This window comes from Salmo salar, chromosome 15, assembly GCF_965601325.2.
Source record: "Salmo salar chromosome 15, fSalSal1, whole genome shotgun sequence".
Lineage (NCBI taxonomy): Eukaryota > Metazoa > Chordata > Actinopteri > Salmoniformes > Salmonidae > Salmo > Salmo salar.
Window position 1 is genome coordinate 27,255,001 of NC_138305.1, and position 18,582 is coordinate 27,273,582.

General features: G+C 46.0%; 1 protein-coding gene across 2 annotated transcripts in view; it reads right to left on the reverse strand.

Moving 5' to 3' along the window:
- LOC106571085 (signal-induced proliferation-associated 1-like protein 1) overlaps positions 1-18,582 on the reverse strand; it is a 215,606-nt gene that overhangs the window by 13,250 nt on the left and 183,774 nt on the right. For both annotated transcript variants that reach the window (XM_014143753.3, XM_014143752.3), the window contains exons 17-20: positions 16,726-16,859; positions 1,776-1,873; positions 832-1,298; positions 115-309 (exon numbers count right to left, since the gene is read on the reverse strand). In XM_014143753.3, coding sequence (XP_013999228.2) covers positions 115-309; positions 832-1,298; positions 1,776-1,873; positions 16,726-16,859 — 894 coding nt within the window. The remainder of the gene's footprint in view (positions 1-114; positions 310-831; positions 1,299-1,775; positions 1,874-16,725; positions 16,860-18,582) is intronic.

Consider the following 18,582-nt stretch of genomic DNA (forward strand, 5'->3'; position numbering starts at 1 on the left):
TCGTAGCATTGTAATATCCCCATTTGGCCACAAAGTGTGGATCAAGTATTCAGAGAGCTCGTACAAGGTTATGGTGTCACACATTCAATAGAACAACTGTGCTCCTGGTCTTACCTGCGGTTGTCTCCGAAGTCAACAGAGTTGATGGTGGAACCTGGCTTCCTCCAGCCGATGAGGTACTTGGAGGTGGCTCCCTGACGGGGGTAGAAGGTCTTGGGGCCGGGGGAGACCGATGTCTGGGAGCAGGGGGAGGTGGCAGAGGAAGAGGACTCTTCACGGGGGGAACTGTGGCCAGAATGGCCTCTGGAGCTGGGGGTAGGGGGAGAGAGAGTATGGATTCAACTAGCAGCCATCAAGGGCCAAAATAATGTAACATGCCAATGAAATAATCTAGACGTTGAGAACTAATAACTATGGAGATAAACACACATTTTTGCAGGGGTTGAAATCTGCAGATTACTCAGTGGACATGTTGAGATTACAGTGTGCTACATATGCTCCTCCCAGTCCTAACGTCACTGTACACAGGTATCGTGCTATCAGCTAGCTAGGCTTAAATCAACGTGTTTCTCTGTGGGTTTTGTTAACTGTGTGAGTTCTGTTATATTGTGTTTCTGGGAACACACTGTATCCCTTTGTGACAGAAGATAAATTCTATGTCACCTCCGCTGCTTGGAAGATTTTCAATCAGCTTGGCTAGATAGAGAGTGGGAGGGACCTAGCAAATATCATGGTTAAAAGATGGGAGTTTTTGAAAAAGGTTATGCGTTTTGAGGGTGAGTGTGTGTCTGCTGTATGCATGTGTGTATTCAAGTCTTAACCACTACATACCTGGAGTGTGACCCAGCATCACTCAGACTGTACAAGCTGCAATCTCTAACCAATAGGTGTGTAGGAGGAGTCCTAGCCGTCCCCTCTCCTCTCTCCCCCCTCTCCACTGGGGGTTGTGGGGACTCCGCGGCTGGCGTGGACCTCTCTAGCACCCTCCTGTCCCCCTCAGTGGGGCTATGCCAGGGGGATGGAGCTCTATCCCTCCCCTCTCTACCCCCAGGAGCCAAGAGGCAACTAGAACTCCCGTGGTGGGGGTGTGAGTGGCCCCCTCCGTAAGACGAGGTGTCTATCCCGCTGTCGGCCGAGGCCCCATGGAGGTAACCCCCTCCCAGGCCGTTGGGTTCAGAGTCAGTGGCCTCCCCTGGTGCTCCGGGGCCCCCCAGGTCGGACCACTTGTCGGTGTCGCTGTGGCCCCCGCTGGAGGCCGTGCTGGACAGGGTGTTACTGCTGGAGTAGGGACCCTCAGGCTGCGGGGGGGAGAGAGAGGAGAGAGGGAGGGGAGAGAGAGAGGGGGGGAGAGGGGAGAGAGGGAGGGGAGAGAGAGGGGAGAAAGGGAGAGGGGGGAGAGAGAGGGGGGAGAGAGAGAAGAGCGAGGGGGAGAGAGAGGGGGGAGAGAGAGAAGAGCGAGGGGGGAGAGAGAGAAGAGCGAGGGGGAGAGAGAGAAGAGCGAGGGGGGAGAGAGAAGAGAGAGAGGCGAGAGAGAGGGGAGAGAGAGAAGGGGGGGAGAGAGAGACAGAGAGAGATGGGTTAGACAGGAGTTTGGACAAGAGAACATGTCTTCAGGTGCTTTAGAGCAGATGAAGTAGAGGAGATGAAGAGAGAAAGTCACTTTGGACTATTGACATGCAACCCAAATGGCTCATCAGGTGGCTTAAGAAGTACGTATGGTCCTCCACCCTGGTCGAGGTGAGGACAGGGGAGTGTGGCGCAGAGTGAAGCCTGACCTGGGAGCTCTTCTTGGGGGAGTGGTGGATGACCTGCTCCTGCCTCTGGATGCGTGGAGCTCCGGAGTACCCAGGACCAGACTTAGACACAGGAGAATCTAAACACACACACACACACACACACACACACACACACACACACACACACACACACACACACACACACACACACACACACACACACACGAGTTTGAGGTTAGCAACAGTGCAAGGAAACACACACACACACGGTCCTTAGAGCCAGATATCCTGATAATCTAGTTTACATTATTCCACAGCCGTACGTACAGTGTGTGTGACGATGGTCCTATGATCTCATCACATAATCTAAACATGACTTACATACAGTTGAAGTCAGAAGTTTACATACACTTAGGTTGGAGTCATTAAAACTCATTGTTCAACCACTGTTATTTCATAGTTTTGATGTCGTCACTACTATTCTACAATTTAGAAAATAGTAAAAATAAAGAAAAAACCTTGAATGAGAGATATATATATATATCTATCTGTCTATCTCTTTATCTGTCTATCATTAGTGAGCACTGTACCCAGGGGGAGACATGCCTGTAAGTGAGAGAGCGAGAGAGAGTAGACAACGAGGGGATAAATTAGAAGAGATAATGCAGATAGCAGTAGAAAACAGAGAGGGACTGTAGAGAGCAGTAGAAACCAGAGAGAGGCTGTAGAGAGCAGTAGAAAACAGAGAGAGGCTGTAGAGAGCAGTAGAAACCAGAGAGAGGCTGTAGAGAGCAGTAGAAAACAGAGAGAGACTGTAGAGAGCAGTAGAAAACAGAGAGAGACTGTAGAGAGCAGTAGAAAACAGAGAGAGGCTGTAGAGAGCAGTAGAAAACAGAGAGAGGCTGTAGAGAGCAGTAGAAACCAGAGAGAGGCTGTAGAGAGCAGTAGAAACCAGAGAGAGGCTGTAGAGAGCAGTAGAAACCAGAGAGAGGCTGTAGAGAGCAGTAGAAAACAGAGAGAGACTGTAGAGAGCAGTAGAAACCAGAGAGAGGCTGTAGAGAGCAGTAGAAAACAGAGAGAGGCTGTAGAGAGCAGTAGAAAACAGAGAGAGGCTGTAGAGAGCAGTAGAAAACAGAGAGAGGCTGTAGAGAGCAGTAGAAAACAGAGAGAGGCTGTAGAGAGCAGTAGAAACCAGAGAGAGGCTGTAGAGAGCAGTAGAAAACAGAGAGAGACTGTAGAGAGCAGTAGAAACCAGAGAGAGGCTGTAGAGAGCAGTAGAAAACAGAGAGAGGCTGTAGAGAGCAGTAGAAAACAGAGAGAGAGACTGTAGAGAGCAGTAGAAACCAGAGAGGCTGTAGAGAGCAGTAGAAACCAGAGAGAGGCTGTAGAGAGCAGTAGAAAACAGAGAGAGACTGTAGAGAGCAGTAGAAAACAGAGAGGGACTGTAGAGAGCAGTAGAAAACAGAGAGACTGTAGAGAGCAGTAGAAAACAGAGAGAGACTAGAGAGCAGTAGAAAACAGAGAGAGGGACTGTAGAGAGCAGTAGAAAACAGAGAGAGACTGTAGAGAGCAGTAGAAAACAGAGAGGGAGACTGTAGAGAGCAGTAGAAAACAGAGAGGGACTGTAGGGAGCAGTAGAAAACAGAGAGGGACTGTAGAGAGCAGTAGAAACCAGAGAGAGACTGTAAAGAGCAGTAGAAAACAGAGAGACTGTAGAGAGCAGTAGAAAACAGAGAGACTGTAGAGAGCAGTAGAAAACAGAGAGGGACTGTAGAGAGCAGTAGAAACCAGAGAGAGGCTGTAGAGAGCAGTAGAAAACAGAGAGAGACTGTAGAGAGCAGTAGAAACCAGAGAGAGGCTGTAGAGAGCAGTAGAAAACAGAGAGAGGCTGTAGAGAGCAGTAGAAAACAGAGAGAGAGACTGTAGAGAGCAGTAGAAAACAGAGAGGCTGTAGAGAGCAGTAGAAACCAGAGAGAGGCTGTAGAGAGCAGTAGAAAACAGAGAGGGAGACTGTAGAGAGCAGTAGAAAACAGAGAGGGACTGTAGGGAGCAGTAGAAAACAGAGAGGGACTGTAGAGAGCAGTAGAAACCAGAGAGAGACTGTAAAGAGCAGTAGAAAACAGAGAGACTGTAGAGAGCAGTAGAAAACAGAGAGGGACTGTAGAGAGCAGTAGAAAACAGAGAGGGACTGTAGAGAGCAGTAGAAAACAGAGAGACTGTAGAGAGCAGTAGAAAACAGAGAGAGACTAGAGAGCAGTAGAAAACAGAGAGAGGGACTGTAGAGAGCAGTAGAAAACAGAGAGAGACTGTAGAGAGCAGTAGAAAACAGAGAGGGAGACTGTAGAGAGCAGTAGAAAACAGAGAGGGACTGTAGGGAGCAGTAGAAACCAGAGAGAGACTGTAAAGAGCAGTAGAAAACAGAGAGAGACTGTAGAGAGCAGTAGAAAACAGAGAGACTGTAGAGAGCAGTAGAAAACAGAGAGGGACTTAGGGTTGCCGCCCGTTTGATAAAATACGGAACAGTTCCGTATTTCACTGAAAGAATAAACGTTTTGTTTCCAAATTATAGTTTCCGGATTTGACCATATTATTGACCTAAGGCTCATATTTATGTGTGTTTATTATATTATAATTCAGTCTATGATTTGATAGAGCAGTCTGACTGAGCGGTGGTAGGCAGCAGCAGGCTCGGAAGCATTCAATCAAACAGCACTTTCCTGCGTTTGCCAGCAGCTCTTCGCAATGCTTGAAGCACAGCGCTGTTTATGACTTCAAGCCTATCAACTCCCGAGAATAGGCTGGCAATACTATAGTGCCTATAAGAACATCCAATAGTCAAAGGTATATGAAATACAAATGGTATAGAGAAATAGTCCTATAATTCCTACAATAACTACAACCTAAAACTTCTTACCTGGGAATATTGAAGGCTCATGTTAAAAGGAACCACCAGCTTTCATATGTTATGAGCAAGAAACTAAAATGTTAGCATTTTTAAATGGCACATATTGCACTTTTACTTTCTTCTCCAACACTGTGTTTTTGCATTATTTAAACCAAATTGAACAGGTTTCATTATTTATTTGAGACTAAATTGATTTTATTTATGTATTATATTAAGTTAAAATAAAAGTGTTCATTCAGTATTGTTGTAATTGTGATTATTACAAATATATTTACATATAAAAATTGGCCGATTAATCGGCATCGGCTTTTTTTTGGTACTTCAGTAAATCTGTATCGGCGTTGAAAAACCATAATCGGTCGACCTCTAACCGCAACAGCCCTAGCCCACCTATCTCTTTAAGGATTCACATGTGAGGCCACGTGCTAAACAGAGTGAGTAAGGTGGTGTAGTAAACAATCAAAGATTTCAAGACTTAAAGTGGTGGAAGTAGTAGCAAAAAATAGTAGTAAAAATACACTATCTAGTCCTTGGCCTATATCCTAATCTGACTTTGGTGCAGGTCATGTTGTTCTTCACATTACTGTCTCTGTTAAAACACACATTATATCAAACAAAATCACAATTTATATGTCACATACAGAAGGTGTAAATGGTACAGTGAAAATGGTTAGCAATAGTAGCAATATCAAAAACGGGAAGTGTCCAGATAAAAATATTTTATAAATATTTAATAATTATTAGATGATGATTACTCAGACACACTCGTCTATATTGATGGGTCATGTGAAATAAATGTTATAATCCCCCCCCCCCCACCCAGCCACATCAAGCTAAGTGGAGGGTCGCTAGCTAGCTAAACAATGACCATATTAACTAGCAATGCAAATGGATTTACGAGCTACGAATAATATTACCACACGATCATACACGTTATGTTCGCTAGCTACCTAGCTAGCATGCTAACGTTCGCTAGCTAGCGAGCACGCTAGCTAACAGTACACTAACTTGCAATGAAAACAACTATTCTGACAAAATTAGAAACGTATAATATCTGAAAATGTAGCTAGACTACTACACGTATACATGGATGAATGCTTCACGGCAGACTGTGACCCCTTTAGCTAACTAAGTAAGACGTCCTGTGTCGTTTCTGTTTTGTTTGTACAGCTTGTTTTGCCCGCGTTGTGTCAAGTCACTCCGGTTCACACTGCAGAAAGTAGTCCATCACAACTTTTTCCCACTGATCTTTGTCGATAGCGCCTGATAAATTCTGGGCAGAAATGTTGTTGAGAGTAGTACCAACACTTATGCAGTTCTCCATGGTTAACTTTATATCTTTCATAAAAGCCTCAGTAGCAAGGATTATCTACACATACTGAGCAGCTCATGTTATAGACAGAAGCCGGCAACATGGCAGACCAATCAGAACTCATCTCTCGGCATGTCCAGCCCATCCATTATCTTAACCAATCATGGCTAGTGGGAAGGTTCCTCACTTTTTTTCCATGGCTAAACTAACTAGGCTCGTAATTTAACAATTTAATTCGTATTTACAGATAGCATACAAGTTTGTTATTAAGGCACATTGAAGTTCACATCTTCCAGAAGGCATTACTGCCAAAAAACGCATTCAGATAAAACATTTAATATATGTTCAAATGCGTCTCCTGTGAAGTAGTGACGTACAACATACACCTAGCACCCTGAAATGGGTCACAAATATGAGATTAGATTCTGACAATGCTCGACTATTCCAACCATACTCAGAGATTTCAATTTGTATTTAACCTTTTATGTATTTCAGGCAAGTCACTAAGAACAAGTTGTTATTGGACAGAGTTGAGCTCACCCCATGCTAGTAACTTCCTGCCTTGTCTCTAGTTTACACACATTCGCACCAGACCCCTACTCTACCAACCCCTAACCATCTTTCATTAGCGTCTGCCCGTCTCCATGCACCCATACTGTAACTATTCAGGATATACCCATTCAATTACATTTGAAGAAAGATCAGTTAAGCCTTGAACAACATCTGCTGTCCAGTAATATGAGCGGAACACTATGTGACTGATGGAGGAGGCCAAATCACCAAGAACGATTGAGGGGTCAAGAGGTCAGAGAAGGGAGGATGAGAGTGACTGAGGGGTCAAGAGGTTAGAGAATGGAGGATGAGAGTGACTGAGGGGGTCAAGAGGTCAGAGAATGGAGGATAAGAGATTCAAAACTACAGAAGAACTGAACAAGGCTTAGCTGGACTGGGCTGAATTTACCTGGACTAGGTTGGGTTTGACTGAGGGGTCAAGAGGTGAGAGAAGGAGGATGATTGTGGGCTCATAGAAGTACATATAGAACTGATTTACAGGATCCCTGTGGCTTATACCGGACTGGGTTATACTGGACTGGGTTTAGGGTTGGGTTATACTGGACTGGGTTATACTGGACTGGGTTATACTGGACTGGGTTATACTGGACTGGGTTTAGGGTTGGGTTATACTGGACTAGGTTATACTGGACTGGGTTATACCGGACTGGGTTTAGGGTTGGGTTATACTGGACTGGGTTATACTGGACTGGGTTACACCGGACTGGGTTACACCGGACTGGGTTACACCGGACTGGGTTATAGTGGACTGGGTTATAGTGGACAGGGTTATACCGGACTGGGTTTAGGGTTATACTGGACTGGGTGTAGGGTTATACTGGACTGGGTTTAGGGTTATACTGGACTGGGTTTAGGGTTGGGTTATACTGGACTGGGTTATACCGGACTGGGTTATACCGGACTGGGTTTAGGGTTATACTGGACTGGGTAATACCGGACTGGGTTATACCGGACTGGGTTTAGGGTTGGGTTATACTGGACTGGGTTATACTGGACTGGTTTATACCGGACTGGGTTTAGGGTTGGGTTATACTGGACTGGGTTATACCGGACTGGGTTTAGGGTTGGGTTATACTGGACTGGGTTATACTGGACTGGGTTATACCGGACTGGGTTTAGGGTTGGGTTATACTGGACTGGGTTATACTGGACTGGGTTTAGGGTTGGGTTATACTGGACTGGGTTTAGGGTTGGGTTATACTGGACTGGGTTATACTGGACTGGGTTTAGGGTTGGGTTATACTGGACTGGGGTTAGGGTTGGGTTATAATGGACTGGGTTATACCGGAATGGGTTATACTGGACTGGGTTACACCGGACTGGGTTATACTGGACTGGGTTATACTGGACTGGGTTTAGGGTTATACTGGACTGGGTTTAGGGTTGGGTTATACTGGACTGGGTTTAGGGTTGGGTTATACCGGACTGGGCTTAGGGTTGGGTTATACCGGACTGGGTTATACTGGACTGGGTTATACCGGACTGGGTTATACTGGACTGGGTTATACCGGACTGGGTTTAGGGTTGGGTTATACTGGACTGGGTTATACTGGACTGGGTTATACCGGACTGGGTTTAGGGTTGGGTTATACTGGACTGGGTTATACTGGACTGGGTTATACTGGACTGGGTTTAGGGTTGGGCTATACTGGACTGGGTTATACTGGACTGGGTTTAGGGTTGGGTTATACTGGACTGGGTTATACTGGACTGGGTTTAGGGTTGGGTTATACCGGACTGGGTTATACCGGACTGGGTTATACTGACTGGGTTTAGGTTTGGGTTATACCGGACTGGGTTATACTGGACTGGGTTATACTGGACCGGGTTTAGGGTTGGGTTATACCGGACTGGGTTATACTGGACTGGGTTATACTGGACTGGGTTTAGGGTTGGGTTATACTGGACTGGGTTATACCGGACTGGGTTATACCGGACTGGGTTTAGGGTTGGGTTATAATGGACTGGGTTATACCGGAATGGGTTATACTGGACTGGGTTACACCGGACTGGGTTATACTGGACTGGGTTTAGGGTTATACTGGACTGGGTTTAGGGTTGGGTTATACTGGACTGGGTTTAGGGTTGGGTTATACCGGACTGGGTTTAGGGTTGGGTTATACCGGACTGGGTTATACTGGACTGGGTTATACCGGACTGGTTTATACTGGACTGGGTTATACCGGACTGGGTTTAGGGTTGGGTTATACTGGACTGGGTTATACTGGACTGGGTTATACCGGACTGGGTTTAGGGTTGGGTTATACTGGACTGGGTTATACTGGACTGGGTTATACTGGACTGGGTTTAGGGTTGGGCTATACTGGACTGGGTTATACTGGACTGGGTTTAGGGTTGGGTTATACTGGACTGGGTTATACCAGACTGGGTTATACTGGACTGGGTTTAGGGTTGGGTTATACCGGACTGGGTTATACTGGACTGGGTTATACTGGACTGGGTTTAGGGTTGGGTTATACCGGACTGGGTTATACTGGACTGGGTTATACTGGACTGGGTTTAGGGTTGGGTTATACTGGACTGGGTTATACCGGACTGGGTTATACCGGACTGAGTTATACCGGACTGAGTTATACCGGACTGGGTTTAGGGTTGGGTTATACTGGACTGGGTTATACTGGACTGGCCCTGTCCGGGGGTATCATCGGATGGGGCCACAGTGTCTTCTGATCCCTCCTGTCTCAGCCTCCAGCCTCCAGTATTTATGCTGCAGTAGTTTATGTGTCAGGGGGCTAGGGTCAGTCTGTTACATCTGGAGTATTTCTCGTCTTATCCGGTGTCCTGTGTGAATTTAAATATGCTCTCTATAAATCTCTCTTTCTCTCTTTCTTTCTTTCTCTCGGAGGACCTGAGCCCTAGGACCATGCCTCAGGACTACCTGGCATGATGACCCCTTGCTGTCCCCAGTCCACCTGGCCGTGCTGCTGCTCCAGTTTCAACTGTTCTGCCTGCGGCTATGGAACCCTGACCTGTTCACCGGACGTTCTTGTTGCACCCTTGACAACTACTATGATTATTATTATTTGACCATGCTGGTCATTTATGAACATTTTAACATCTTGACCATGTTCTGTTATAATATCCACCCGGCACAGCCAGAAGAGGACTGGCCACCCCTCATAGACTGGTTTCTTCCTAGGTTTTTGGCCTTTCTAGGGAGTTTTTCCTAGGGAGTTTTTCCTAGCCACTGTGCTTCTTTCACATGCATTGCTTGCTGTTTGGGGTTTTAGGCTGGGTTTCTGTACAGCACTTTGAGATATCAGCTGATGTACGAAGGGCTATATAAATAAATTTGATTTGATTTGATTTTGGGTTATACTGGACAGGGTTTAGGGTTGGGCTATACTGGACTGGGTTATACTGGACTGGGTTTAGGGTTGGGTTATACTGGACTGGGTTATACTGGACTGGGTTATACCGGACTGGGTTATACTGGACTGGGTTTAGGGTTGGGTTATACTGGACTGGGTTATACTGGACTGGGTTTAGGGTTATACTGGACTGGGTTTAGGATTATACTGGACTGGGTTATACTGGACTGGGTTTAGGATTATACTGGACTGGGTTATACTGGACTGGGTTATACTGGACTGGATTATACTGGACTGGGTTTAGGGTTATACCGGACTGGGTTTAGGGTTGAGTTATACTGGACTGGGTTTAGGGTTATACTGGACTGGGTTATACTGGACTGGGTTATACCGGACTGGGTTATACTGGACTGGGTTTAGGGTTGGGTTATACTGGACTGGGTTATACTGGACTGTGTTTAGGGTTATACTGGACTGGGTTTAGGATTATACTGGACTGGATTATACTGGACTGGGTTTAGGATTATACTGGACTGGGTTATACTGGACTGGGTTATACTGGACTGGGTTATACTGGACTGGGTTTAGGGTTATACCGGACTGGGTTTAGGGTTGAGTTATACTGGACTGGGTTTAGGGTTATACTGGACTGGGTTATACTGGACTGGGTTATACTGGACTGGGTTTAGGGTTATACCGGACTGGGTTATACTGGACTGGGTTTAGGGTTATACTGGACTGGGTTATACCGGACTGGGTTTAGGGTTGGGTTATAGTGGACTGGGTTTAGGGTTATACCGGACTGTGTTATACTGGACTGGGTTTAGGGTTGGGTTATACTGGACTGGGTTATACTGGACTGGGTTATACCGGACTGGGTTTAGGGTTTGGTTATACCGGACTGGGTTATACCAGACTGGGTTATACCAGACTGGGTTATACCGGACTGGGTTATACCGGACTGGGTTATACCGGACTGGGTTATACTGGACTGGGTTATACTGGACTGGGTTATACTGGACTGGGTTTAGGGTTGGGTTATACTGGATTATACTGGACTGGATTATACCGGACTGGGTTTAGGGTTGGGTTATAATGGACTGGGTTTAGGGTTATACTGGACTGGGTTTAGGGTTATACTGGACTGGGTTATACTGGACTGGGTTTAGGGTTATACCGGACTGGGTTTAGGGTTATACCGGACTGGGTTATACCGGACTGGGTTTAGGGTTGGGTTATACTGGACTGGGTTTAGGGTTATACCAGACTGGGTTATACTGGACTGGGTTATACTGGACTGGGTTATACTGGACTGGGTTTAGGGTTGGGTTATACTGGACTGGGTTATACCGGACTGGGTTATACTGGACTGGGTTATATCGGACTGGGTTATACTGGACTGGGTTATACTGGACTGGGTTTAGGGTTGGGTTATACTGGACTGGGTTATACCGGACTGAGTTTAGGGTTGGGTTATACTGGACTGGGTTATACTGGACTGGGTTATACCGGACTGGGTTTAGGGTTGGGTTATACTGGACTGGGTTTAGGGTTATACTGGACTGGGTTTAGGGTTATACCGGACTGGGTTTAGGGTTGGGTTATACTGGACTGGGTTTAGGGTTATACTGGACTGGGTTATACTGGACTGGGTTTAGGGTTATACCGGACTGGGTTATACTGGACTGGGTTTAGGGTTATACTGGACTGGGTTTAGGGTTGGGTTATACTGGACTGGGTTTAGGGTTATACCGGACTGGGTTATACTGGACTGGGTTTAGGGTTGGGTTATACTGGACTGGGTTATACCGGACTGGGTTTAAGGTTGGGTTATACCGGACTGGGTTATACCGGACTGGGTTTAGGGTTTGGTTATACCGGACTGGGTTATACCGGATTGGGTTATACTGGACTGGGTTTAGGGGGGCTGCTGGGTTATACTGGACTGGGTTATAAAGGACTGGGTTTAGGGTTGGGTTATACTGGACTGGGTTTAGGGTTATACTGGACTGGGTTATACTGGACTGGGTTTAGGGTTGGGTTATACTGGACTGGGTTATACTGGACTGTGTTATACTGGACTGGGTTTAGGGTTATACTGGACTGGGTTATACCGGACTGGGTTTAGGGTTATACTGGACTGGGTTTAGGGTTGGGTTATACTGGACTGGGTTATACTGGACTGGGTTTAGGGTTGGTTAGAATGGACTGGGTTTAGGGTTATACTGGACTAGGTTAGAATGGACTGGGTTTAGGGTTGGGTTATACTGGACTGGGTTTAGGGTTGGGTTATACTGGACTGGGTTTAGGGTTGGGTTATACTGGACTGGGTTATACTGGACTGGGTTATACCGGACTGGGTTTAGGGTTGGGTTATACTGGACTGGGTTTAGGGTTGGGTTATACTGGACTGGATATAGGGTTGGGTTATACTGGACTGGGTTATACTGGACAGGGTTATACTGGACTGGGTTTAGGGTTGGATTATACTGGACTGGGTTATACTGGACTGGGTTTAGGGTTGGATTATACTGGACTGAGTTTAGGGTTATACTGGACTGGGTTATACTGGACTGGGTTTAGGGTTGGGTTATACTGGACTGGGTTATACTAGACTGGGTTTAGGGTTGGGTTATACTGGACTGGGTTTAGGGTTATACTGGACTGGGTTATACCGGACTGGGTTTAGGGTTGGGTTATACTGGACTGGGTTTAGGGTTATACTGGACTGGGTTATACTGGACTGGGTTATACCGGACTGGGTTTAGGGTTATACTGGACTGGGTTATACCGGACTGGGTTTAGGGTTGGGTTATACTGGACTGGGTTTAGGGTTATACTGGACTGGGTTATACTGGACTGGGTTATACCGGACTGGGTTTAGGGTTATACTGGACTGGGTTATACTGGACTGGGTTACACCGGACTGGGTTTAGGGTTGGGTTATACCGGACTGGGTTTAGGGTTGGGTTATACTGGACTGGGTTATACTGGACTGGGTCATACTGGACTGGGTTTAGGGTTATATTGGACTAGGTTATACTGGACTGGGTTTAGGGTTGTACTGGACTGGGTTATACCAGACTGGGTTATACTGGACTGGGTTTAGGGTTGGGTTATACTGGACTGGGTTATACCGGACTGGGTTTAGGGTTAGGTTATACCGGACTGGGTTTAGGGTTGGGTTATACTGGACTGGGTTATACTGGACTGGGTTTAGGGTTGGGTTATACTGGACTGGGTTATACTGGACTGGGTTTAGGGTTGGGTTATACTGGACTGGGTTATACCGGACTGGGTTTAGGGTTGGGTTATACCGGACTGGCTTATACCGGACTGGGTTATACCGGACTGGGTTTAGGGTTGGGTTATACTGGACTGGGTTTAGGGTTGCATGTACTTTCTCTAGTTTAGAGTGTGAGAGTGAACAGGGTCGATTCAACCAGCACAGAGTTGAAAGGAGGAGAGGATGGGAGGAGGAAAAGCAGAGGAATGAAGTGAAGGAAAAAGAGAAAGAAACAGGAGGGGGCCGTGAGTCATGGTAGATTTCCTTGAAAAGGGCTGGAGGGAGAGAGAGAGGGAGGGAGAAAGAAGAGAAAGAAAGAGAGAAAGGCACACAGAGTTGGTTACACAACTGTACCGACAGGAAAGGGAGGAATTTGTCTTTCATTTTCCTACAGAGAGCCTTGAATAGAGAGAAAATGAGAGAGTCCGAGAGAGAAAGAGAGAGAAAGAGAGGAGGAAGAGAGTGTGAGAAAGAGAAAGGCACACAGAGTTGGTTACACAACTGTACCGACAGGAAAGAGAGGAATTTATGTTTTTAATTTTCCTACAGAGAGACTTGAACAGAGAGAGGAGAGAGAGAGAGGAGGAAAGAAGGTGGATATAGTGCTGTGGTTGTCATGACATTTTGTCAGTCGGTGATTATCATGCAAAAGTCTGCTGGCCTCGCGGTAATTGACCGTTAATGAACATAAACACGTTTAGCATATCCAGGCTTCCACTCATACAAGCCGCATACAAATCACTGAAGCATGCCTTCGGAACATATACATTTAAAACAGTATAATAAAATCAACGTAATAATACACAAACCACAACGGAATGTGTAAAGAAACATTATGATATGAAAAAAAAATGTATTTCAGCAGAACAGAATATGAGTTGGCGTACTGTAATGTTATCTGGCTATGCACCACAACATAGCCTGTAGGTTAGTTCATTTAGCATGCTTATAAGTCTCATGCCATTATTTTATATTATAGGATTTTATTGTAAAAATACAATACAACTTAGCTGAATAAAATTGAAAGGATATTTTTCCCCATTCAAGAGCGAGTGTGCTTATGAAGTGACTATGTTGAGCGTAAAAGTGATCATTTGAAACAGGTCCTATACACTAGATTTAGAGTTTTTTGGCAACTTTAGTTGTGAATGATACAAACCTTAAAATGTCTTAGAAATCAAAACATATACGGGCTGCACGATGCGACTAGAGAACATTGACGATTAGAGAAAGTAGCAAAATAAAAAAACTCCGTCCCTTGTTCTCAGGCTGCACACGCTGTTCTCTCATCAAGTAGATCATATTTTCACCCATCAGACTATTCTTAATTTAATGTTGTCTTTACTAATATGTAACATTTGGAATGACCCATTATCAAATGGGCATGGGGGGGAAGAGACATGTCCTTCATATGCACCCGAATAGAAAATGGAGGCCGCTTTCCCGCTGGTTCGATTTTCAATGATGCAGGGTAGGCTACTTTGGTTTTATAGCGGAGATGTGCTTAATATGAGCAGCTGAGAAATAAATATAACACTTATTTCACATCACACATCGACTACTATTTGAGGAGCAGGGTCTCGCTGCGCGACAGGTGATATCTCTCCTTCCCCCAGACTCTGTACATCATGGGCTCTCCAACTCTCTTCCTGCAGCTACCAAGTGCTTCATTTAGGAAACCGAGTGAAGTCTGTTTTGGGAACATCGATAGTAACAATGTTTTTTCCAACAACAACACATTTCATTAAACTACTGACAGCCCCTCTGCACGCTCGAGAAAGGAATGAAGGAGAGAGAGGAGGAGATGGAAACACATAGTGGTGAGATATTCTGTAACTAAAAGGTAATTTTCCAGACTACTAATGCTGAAAATATAAACAATACCCTATTACAAGGTTATTCAAAAATCAAATACACTATAATCGTAGGCTAACTGTAAGCCACCTTCTGCACAATCAATGAACCAACTGCAACGCCCAGGGATACAGATTAGATTCTCTCCCAGACCCATGGACAGAACGTTTACAGCGTAGCATAAGGCAACCAGTCCATCCAATATATTGCTGTTTTTTTAACAGTACCCGTGGCTTTTAACAGTGTGTGTGGGTGGTGGGGGGCGGGGTATGTGCGGGGGAGACAGGAAGAGTAGGGCTGTCAGTGCCATCAAAGCCAACAGCTGTTTCATACATAGAGAGACATGGGAGAGTACTACTGGCACTGAACGCTGCAGGTACACACACACTTTCTATAATATGTGGTAGAAAGCAGGGGATTCTCTCTCTCTCTCTGAGATGAGTGGGAGGTTTACTTGCCTCTCTGTGTTATTCAGTTCTGGGCTGAAGCTTCACTTCAAATGTAACGTACCAGCAGATACACGCTAAATGCGACAGAGGCAATTTAACATCCGTGTTCTTCCCACACACTGTTTTAACACGACAAGGCAAACTACCAAACTGATGGATGATCACACTGCAGTCAGCGATGAATACATTCATTTGACATTTATACAGCAGTTAGCAGTAGTAAAATGTATGTATTTAAGGTACTGGACATATTTCATCTTAAAGGTAATTTCTCTGAGATGACTGATAGGAAACCACACTAATATATAAACGGATGCAGACCGTAGGTGTATCTAGATAGGTCTATGTTCATATAGGAGTAGGTGTATCTAGAGAGGTCTATGTTCATATAGGAGTAGGTGTATCTAGATAGGTCTATGTTCATATAGGAGTAGGTGTATCTAGATAGGTCTATGTTCATATAGGAGTAGGTGTATCTAGATAGGTCTATGTTCATATAGGAGTAGGTGTATCTAGATAGGTCTATGTTCATATAGGAGTAGGTGTATCTAGATAGGTCTATGTTCATATAGGAGTAGGTGTATCTAGATAGGTCACATGCGCCAACTCTGTGAGGACTGGTGATGGGGAACTACACCAATATGTTCTACTTTCCCCCAGTGTATGTTTTCTATAATGCCAGATCAGGCATAGTGCAACTCAAGTCCTTCAGCCCCCCCCCCCCCCCCCCACAGCACACGTTGCTGAAGCCCCGGAGCTGTCTGGGGGGGGAGCCGTCTGGGGGGAGGGGGGAGCTGTCTGGGGGGGGGGAAGCTGTCTGGGGGGAGGGGGAAGCTGTCTGGAGGGGGAAGCTGTCGGGGGGAGCTGTCTGGGGGGGAGCTGTCTGGGGGGTTCTGTCTGGGGGGGGAGCTGTCTGGGGGGGTTCTGTCTGGGGGGACTGTCTGGGAGGGGGGGCTGTCTGGGAGGGGGGGCTGTCTGGGAGGGGGGGCTGTCTGGGAGGGGGAGCTGTCTGGGGGGAGCTGTCTGGGGGAGCTGTCTGGGGGGAGCTGTCGGGGGGGGGGGGAGCTGTCTGGGGGGGGGGGAGCTGTCTGGGGGGGGGGAGCTGTCTGGGGGGGGGAGCTGTCTGGGGGGGGGGAGCTGTCTGGGCGGGGGAGCTGTCTGGGGGGGGGGGGGGGGGGGCTGTCTGGGGGGAGCTGTGGTATGACAGTATGGAAACTACCACAGCCTGTCTTTTCTTCCTTTATTATCAAATCCCTCTCTCCCATTGGTCAATCTCACCTGTAGAACCTCTGTCGGACCCACCCCCTTCCTCTACTCTTGGCCAATTAGGTGTGGATTTGCTGCTAGCCCCGCCTTCTCCCACCACCTGTCGCTCCGTAGATAAAGGAGAGTGTTGTCTGCGTTCTCCGAACCTAGAACACACACACACACACACACACACACACACACACACACACACACACACACACACACACACACACACACACACACACACACACACACACACACACACACACACACACACACACACACACACACACACACACACACACACACACGAGAGAGAGAAGGAAAAACAGCCACACAAAAACACAGCAAGTTGTGGTCAAGCGCATTGAAAGTCCATTTCATTTCATTTTCAGACATCAAGTCGCCCACAGAACAGCAGACATGCTGTTTCCCATCAACTACAACATGTGATAGCCATAGATGTATGATTAGAAAGAAAAATAAGGAAGTAAATAAATAGAAAGCAAATTGAAAAGCAGGGTTGTGGGCGGAAGCTGCTTCCTTTGCACGGACTGAGTCATGGGATATGTATCAAATGGCACACTATTCCCTATATAGTGCACTAATGGTGTAGGGCACTATATAAGGAATGGAGGACACTATATAGTGCGTGTGTATGTGTGTCCTTTATTTAAAGGGGGAGATCAAGCTGTTTCTAACTGTTATAGGCCTATTTCTATTTTGCCCTGTTTATCAAAAGTGTTGGAAAAACTTGTCAATAATCAACTGACTGGCTTTCTTGATGTCTATAGTATTCTCTCAGGTATGCAATCTGGTTTCCTCTCAGGTTATGGATGTGTCACTGCAACCTTAAAGGTCCTCAATGATGTCAACATTGCCCTTGATTGTAAGCAATGTTGTGCTGCTATTTTTATTGACTTGGCCAAAGCTTTTGATACAGTAGACCTTTCCATTCTTGTAGGCCGGCTAAGGAGTATTGGTGTCTCTGAGGGGTCTTTGGCGTGGTTTGCTAACTACCTCTCTCAAAGAGTGCCGTGTATAAAGTCAGAAAATCTGCTGTCTCAGCCACTGCCTGTCACCAAGGGAGTACCTCAAGGCTCAATCCTAGGCCCCACGCTCTTCTCAATTTACATCAACAACATAGCTCAGGCAGTAGGAAGCTCTCTCAGCCATTTATATGCAGATGATAGTCTATTACTCAGCTGACCCCTCCCTGGATTTTGTGTTAAATGCTCCACAACAAAGCTTTCTTAGTGTCAAACAAGCTTTCTCTACCCTTAACCTTGTTCTGAACACCTCCAAAACATGTGGTTTAGTAAGAAGAATGCCCCTCTCCCCACAGGTGTGATTATTACCTCTGAGGGTTTAGAGCTTGAGGTAGTCACCTCATACAAGTACTTGGGAGTATGGCTAGACGGTGCACTGTCCTCCTCTCAGCACATATCAAAGCTGCAGGCTAAAATTAAAGCACACACATCCCTGGGTCGCTCGTGTTTTCAGTTCACTGCAGCAAGCGACTGGAAGGAGCTGCAACAAACACTCAAACTGGACATTTTTATCTCAATCTCTTCATTCAGACTCAATCATGGACACTCTTAGTGACAGTTGTGGCTGCTTTATGTGATGTATTGCTGTCTCTACCTTCTTGCCCTTTGTGCTGTTGTCTGTGCCCAATAATGTTTGTACCATGTTTTGTGCTGCTACCATCTTGTGTTGCTGCCATGTTGTTGTTATGTTGTGCTTCTACCATGTTGTGTTGTCATGTGTTGCTGCCATGCTATGTTGTTGTCTTAGGTCTCTCTTTATGTAGTGTTGTCTCTTGTCGTGATGTGTGTTTTGTCCTATATTTATGTTATTTATTTAAAAATGTTGAATCCCAGCCCC